The sequence below is a fragment of the Acanthochromis polyacanthus genome, chromosome 11 (genome assembly GCF_021347895.1).
Source record: "Acanthochromis polyacanthus isolate Apoly-LR-REF ecotype Palm Island chromosome 11, KAUST_Apoly_ChrSc, whole genome shotgun sequence".
NCBI classification, from domain to species: domain Eukaryota; kingdom Metazoa; phylum Chordata; class Actinopteri; family Pomacentridae; genus Acanthochromis; species Acanthochromis polyacanthus.
In genome coordinates, this window is record NC_067123.1 from 37,341,660 (window position 1) to 37,348,776 (window position 7,117).

General features: G+C 45.2%; 1 protein-coding gene across 3 annotated transcripts in view; it reads right to left on the minus strand.

The window, feature by feature from the left end:
* The window catches only part of ash1l (ash1 (absent, small, or homeotic)-like (Drosophila)), a 32,974-nt gene extending 27,465 nt beyond the window's left edge, over window positions 1-5,509 (minus strand). For 2 of the 3 annotated variants that reach the window (XM_022200113.2, XM_022200112.2), the window contains exons 1-3: window positions 5,339-5,509; window positions 4,215-4,323; window positions 638-1,442 (exon numbers count right to left, since the gene is read on the minus strand). In XM_022200113.2, the coding sequence (XP_022055805.2) occupies window positions 638-1,246 (609 nt within the window). In that variant the 5' untranslated portion in view covers window positions 1,247-1,442; window positions 4,215-4,323; window positions 5,339-5,509. Of the gene's footprint in view, window positions 1-637; window positions 1,443-4,214; window positions 4,324-5,241 lie in introns of all 3 variants that reach the window. The other variant, XM_051955090.1, reaches the window with a different exon arrangement.
* Window positions 5,510-7,117: the final 1,608 nt, after the last annotated feature.

Consider the following 7,117-nt stretch of genomic DNA (forward strand, 5'->3'; position numbering starts at 1 on the left):
CATAGTGACAAAGCAACACTACAGGAAACTCAGCCAACAAGAAAACATGCAAAGTACAAAATTGCACATTGTATGAGACACACCGACTGTATGTTAGACGAATTAAAAGCAAGTATATCTCTACACTTTCACAAATTTCAGTGCATTGATAAGATTGTCAGTTCAGTGTTGTTTAACAGGCTCGCCCAGGGGGAACTGGCACTCAACTCAATAACAGTTATCAGGGTCAGATGGGGGACAGAGCGGGAGAGTTGGAGAGAGGGGTCATGCAGGGATGGGGGTGGAGAGGACATGGTCAGGGAGAGACAAGAGGATAGACAACACAGATGAAGGGAGATTGGAGGGGGTGGCGTGCAGTGAATAGAGGCAGAATAGAGGCCAACAGGGAACACAAAGAAAACTAAAGAACAATTTATGCTCTGCTCTTTATCTGTGCAATAACACGGTAATTACTAGGGTAGCCTCGTTGTGGACTGCTGCCTTACCAATGACTGACTGATAATATCTTTAGGTGAACAAACCCAAGTATGTATACAGAATGAAAAAAACAAACTAGCAAGCATAGTGGCTGTAAATACTGAATGTTCACCTTTGGTAGAATCAAAATTCATAAACTGACAGGCCTTCTTTCTCTTACCCTTTTTGCTGGAGTACTCCCATTGACCTGGGAGGGTGTTATGGTGGTAGTGCTGGCAGCAGGAGGAGGAGCAGGAGGGGGTGGTGTAGGAGCCTTAGCAGACGAGGCTGATGAAGATGATGTGGCTGGTGGTTTGTTTACACTGGGACTCTTTTCCCTCTCTTTTTCCCTGGCTTGTGAAGGGCTCTGGTTCTGAGCGCCTTGTCCATCGCCTGCAGCCGCTGCACGGTTCCCACGAGCGCCGCCTCCTCCGCGACTCGTGTGCCTCACGGTGGCTCTGAAAGCTGGCCGGCACACGTAATTCTCCAAGATCTTAGGGGGCTTCTTCATGCGTTTCGCCTGAAGGCCAATCTTCAGCTTAACGTTGCCCTCGGACAGGCTGCTTTCTTTGATGGAAAAGTGGGACTGGTCACCGCCGGCACCTCCTGGCCCTCCTGCACCTCCTGCACCAGCAGTGACAGCGGCAGCTCCCTCCTTCTCTCTGTCCCTCTTCTTTTCGTCCTCTTCGTCCTTCTTTCCACCCCCTCCCTCCTTCTCTCGCTCCCCTGTGGGAGCACCAGCGAGAAGAGGGGGTGGAGTCGCAGTTCTCCCCTGAATCTTCTGATCCATCAGAACTTTAGGGGGTTTGCAAGTTTATTTGGGAGTGGATGTTGTTGGATAGCAGGTAGAGTTTTTGTCTGGGGACAGGATAGGGGTGAAGGGGGGAAAAGGGGAAGGGGGATAACGGTGAGGGTGAAGCTCTCCTTGTTTTGAGGCGGCTTCTCTCCCTTCCTTGGCTGTCCAGCCCTCTTTCTCCGTCCTTCAACTGTAGGAGTGGAGACAAGTGTAGCAGGGGAGAAAGAAAAAAAAGTCCACATTAGTCACTGCAACACAGAACATCAACCAAACATTGACAGCTTTAAAGAGTGCCCTACAACCGAGGAGTATAAAATGTCTTACAATGAATGATAGCAGAAAGCAGACGAAGGGCAACAATTTTTATCATCTATTTGGTTAGAGACTGTCCTTCATCCTGTCTGGGTGACTTTTTATGATGTGCTCGTCCTCACAGCCTCTAACAATCTGTGACCTATTTACACAGCCGAGGTGCTTCTACCTGAGAAATGTAATCTAAGGCACAAGGACTCTGAATTGTCCACCTGCGATTTACAAATCCCACATGGTCCTGAGTCAATAGTTAATCCCACAGGACAGGTGCATCCTTCCCAGTGTTACAGGGTAAGAAGCCGAATGAGCAATCCCTTAAGTACCCTCATTAGTCGCAGTGAAATCGGGTGCTGGTGATAGTGGCAAACTGCTCATAACCTGCGTTAGCACAGCGGCAAAGAGCAGCTTGCTTCTTAATTGTGCTCCTGAGAGGATGGGCCCAATTCAATGAAGTTGTCTACAGCTCCCCGTGGCCACTGAGTGATTTAATGCGGATTCGCCCCCAAGCAGGTGCTTTCTCTGGGTGAAGTCATTTGGAGGCAATTCAGAACTGTGACCTCAGCACATCGGGTCCTCTGGGAGTAGACAGAGGATCCGGCCGCTTTTCCCAGCCTTCGCCAGCAGCAACTGAGAGTGAGTGATCGAGCGTCAACGTGCCGGCGGTTTCTCTTCGCCCTACATTAGTGGAGAGCACTAAAGGAGCTACTTAATGGAACCTCAGGAAAGTCATACAAGTCGTCACATCACTAAAGCATCTCAAACGAGAGAGAGAAAAAAGAAATCTGCCCGACACATAGTCTTACACCATGTTTGTTTTGGATTATAACTGTGGAAAACAGTAGTAGAGGTTTTTTTTCTTTTTGTTGAACCACACAGTAAACACAGCGCAGTTTTTGGAGTCTTGCCTGTAGTTCCCCCACGCCCTCCTTTCAGTGTTTACTTCAATTACTCACTCCATTTTGCCTCAAAACTGCAGACTCCCCCTCACTAGGCATACCACACTCAAATCACACCTCCCTCTTTTCTTTAACACTCCATCAATCTCGGCGCTCTTTCCCCGTTTTTCTTTAAGCTTTTCCATCCTCTTCCTCCTCTATTTCGCAAACTTGGAAAGCACAAGCAACAGAAACTAAAGTCGCTGTGTTCTCACTTTAATTGAAAACACATTTCACCCGTCACACACCCCAACAACTCCGCTCCCCGTGTCCTTCTCGCACATGGTGACAAATGTTCTCCTCGATCTTTTATACTCAACGCTCACGAGTGATGTGAGCCGCTTCCGTTGCCTGACAGCAGCTATGCCAAAAATAAGTCGCTGTAGTACCCAACTCTGTGACAAAACTCTGGAGGAAAGCCTCCCAGAGAGTCAAAACATTCCTCTCACCTCTGACAATCTACACCAGGTCATTTACTGGCAACTTGCTCAACTGGTTAAAATCTGATACTTGGTTGAAACGCTTTTCTAATTTCTGATTGATAAGCCTTAACACGACGGCAAATCCTTTTCATGTTCAGCAACGCGGCACTTTTGTATTTACACAGCGGCTACACTACAGTCATTACATTCTCGCAGTCAGATTGCAACACGACTCCTTCTGAAGACTGATATTAGTCATGCTCGTCTTTTGTTTGCTTTTACTTTAACAGTAACAACAAGGAGTTAAAGTAGAGAGAGGGGTACAGAAAAGGAGAATAAATGTAATACCAGTATAGTACAAATACCAAAGAATCAATAATCAATATCAGGCCAACCACCTAAGAAATGGCAGAGAAGGGAGGAACGTAGTAAACAACTTCCCGCGCCCCCTCCCATTTCTTTCTTCCCCTTACTCCCTCCCTCCTTTCACTCCCTCCTCACTTTTGCACACGTTGTTCATAACTGCTGATTTCCCTTTGGCCATAGCAATACTATCCAACCCACTCACCCCCCCACATCATTCACATGAGGGCTGGCGTCTGCCCCGAGAGCTGCCTGTCATTTCCAGGGCTTTTTACTCCGTCGGTGCTCAGTGGTTGAGGGGAGGGGAAGCAGCCAAATTCCTTTACTACTACAGTCGCTTTGGATCATTAAATTGTGCACTGCTAGGTAATTATAAGAGGCCGTGGCTTTAAACAAAGAAACTGCTATGATGTTTAAACCCTGGAGATAAAGGAATTAAAGTGGGAGGCTGCAATAAAGCGGAACAGAATGACAGGTGTCTTGTTAGACGAGCACCATGCAAACATCTGCAGCAGCGAACCAGGGAAGTTCATTCAGTGGCATTAACGGAGCTTGCAATAAAGCGTATAGCATTTGTGTATTCAATTTTAGTTTAATTTCCCCGCATGTTATGCAAAAAAACGTAGTCTGAACAAACTAAATAACGTTATCTGCTTTCAGTTTCCTGTACAGTCAACAGTGGCCCCCTCAAGGGAAAAAACTCATGAGTGTGCGAGCAGATCACCCTAGATTTTCACCGCATTTCACTGTTTAGTCATAATAACTGTCTTATAATAAAGGAAACCCAGCCTGAGAGGCATGCTCTGCAAGGTAAACTGCATGCACTAAAGAGGGAAAAAAATCAGAAACGTTTACTCGTGCATAAACATTAGCCAGGGAGCAATCCTATTCCTCACTTTATTGTGAGCAATAAATCAACAAATCACTCACCTCTTGAATTGTCCAGAAACGGTGTTCACATTATTTGGCTCTGTGTCCTGCCTCAGTGTGTATCAACGTGGTGGCCACATTTTTCCAAAAAAAAAAAATCTTCCCACAGCTGAAATAGCGAAACCAAAACAAGAAGGAAAAAAGTCAGATTTGGAATGCTGCTTTTTAAGGATCCAACTCTTAAAGCATGAGCTACACAGACGAGCTAAAATGAGCACATTGTGGGCTGCATTTGATCTACAATCGCTGCTATTCGGTTAAAAACCTTCAAAGAGGCCACAAATCTCACACTGAAATCACTGCACACAGCTCTCGAACACCTGCAAAAATTGACTGTCAGCTCCAAAACACAAAGTTGTCAAGGTGGAAGCTGAGTGCCAACATGTAAAGCATCCCCCCCTACTGAAAAAATCTATTTCCATAACACTACGCATAGTAACAGGCAGCGCAGGGAATAAATAGAGGTTTCCAAGCCACTTATTGCTGATTATAATCCATGCATTACACAAGGTTTGTTTATTTTCTAGCAAGCTAGCAGCTAACCGTCCGTCCAATAATAGACAGCCCGTGCTACATTTTGTACAAATGGCACTGGCACAAGCTAACTAGCCATCTATCAGCAGCCTGTTTGAGGACGATTTAGGCTAATTTCGTCCATGCACTGCCTTAACTTACACTGTACACAAGCGAGAAATGAGTAGCAAACGCCTACGGCTTTCGTACAATTTGTGTAAACCGAGTGAATATGACACAACCCGGGGACAAGTGATGTACATAATCTTGCATCTCCGTCACATTCTCGTAGGCACTCGTGTTACTACATCTCAGCTACGACGGCTAACGATGCACTAGCAAGTGAGCTAAAGGAGAAAAAAATATCTCCCAACGTCGCCTCGAAGACCAACGCGCAATCAAATCGACTGGAAAGAGAAGAGAAGAAGGGAGAAAAAAAACACGGCGAATAATATCCCGGTGGTGTAAGAATAACAGATGCAGCGCTGTGTAGGTTATTAAAAAAAACACTAACTGTCAACAAAATGGCGGCTGCGTTGAATCAACAGAGACCCGAAATGGATCTCCCTTTATTTCTCCTCTCCCTGTGCTAAAAATCCTCTGCTCCTTACAGCGACTGGTGTCCGTGATACGTCCCCGAGATGCTCCGAAATCCGCTCCGACACGCCGTTAGCTGGGCCTGGATGTGTCAGCACGGGCCTCTCTCGTTAATCGGGCCTCCATGTCTGCTCAGCCCGTATCGCTACTGTGTCAGTACAACACGGGCATTCTCAGTCCCAGCGAGGAGGGAGGGAGGGAGGATCGGGGAGGGCGGAGGGGAGAGAGGAGGAGGGAGGAGAGGTGAGGTGAGGAAAGGAGTCCAAATGTCGGTTGTACGCGGTCGCTGCGGTCATTGACAAAAAATACGTGTTTTCGCTATTTCAAGAGCCGCGTTCCTGTGTTATTGTCGTCTTTTTTTTTACTGGTGTGTAACGTTCACTACCTGCTCGGTTCCAACGGCCACTGAGGGTCAAACACACCGTCACAGTAAACAGCGCAGGCAGGCGGAGGGGAAGGCAACGGGAGCTTTATAGCCTATAAATAAACCATTCTGCTCTATAAGGATGTTTCCTCTTGTTCTGGTTGAAGCCACGGCGGTTAGTGCACCGAGGAGACACCGGAAAAGTCCCGGTAAATTCACCTGGTCGATGACATGTCTGAGTGTAAATTAATAGGTAATTTATTTGAGTGCTTTGGAGAGGTGTTGGTGGTCAGTACATCAGTTGCAAAGCTGTTTCACTGTCACCTTTTTGATTCTATTTGGATGATAACTTTTTTTTTTATTGTCATTGATCCATCTGTAAACCTCCTAAGACCTCAAACCCTAACCCATATGATACCTTTTTTCAGGAAGAGCTTATTGTTAGAAACAGTAACAATAATAGTAATAATAATCGAAAATAAAAAATAACAACATAATAATAACCATATTATATGACATAAATATAATAAAATATACTAAATATAAAAATCTAATATTTTATATTTATTTGTTACTCCTTATCCCTAATAACAAGAAGAAATCTGAAATGCAAGCCCAACCGAGGCTCAGGTCCTAGGAGGTAAAATGGTCTTTTATTTCCTAGAAAATATTGCTAGTTTACAATGAAATGCAGCAAATTCCAACATGAAACTAGGAATTGTTCATAAATTCAAATTTTCTTGCTAATAATCTTTCGTTAGGAGTAGACTGCAACTGATTATTTTCATCATTAAAAATATTAAATTTAGAAATATCCATCCATCCATTCTCTGTACACCGCTTTATCCTCACTAGGGTCGTGGGGGGTGCTGGAGTCGATCCCAGCTGACTCGGGCGAAGGCAGGGGACACCCTGGACAGGTCACCAGTCTGTCACAGGGCTACATATACAGACACACAATCACACTCACATTCACACCTACGGGCAATTTAGAGTAACCAATTACCCTCAGCATATTTTTGGACTGTGGGAGGAAGCCAGAGTACCCAGAGAAAACCCACACATGCACAGGGAGAACATGCAAACTCCATGCAGAGAGATCCCAGGCCCACCCCTGGATTTGACCCGGGGATCTTCTTGCTGCAAGGCGAAAGTGCTAACCACTACATCACTGTGCAGCCCTGCATTAGTGCCACCAATAATAATATTGCTGTACAGGCTACAGACAATAAAATGCTAATTTAAAATATAAGAAAAGAAAAAAGGCAAGATTATATTGTATTTCAGATATCTGGAGGTTTAAGATCTGACTAAAAGCTGACAAAAAAGTTACAACAATACTGAACACCAACTGTTTTGAAACATTTGTTAATATGTGCCTCTGAATCTCCAGAATTATGGGAATAAAAGAAGGTGTGGAGGCTGAGGG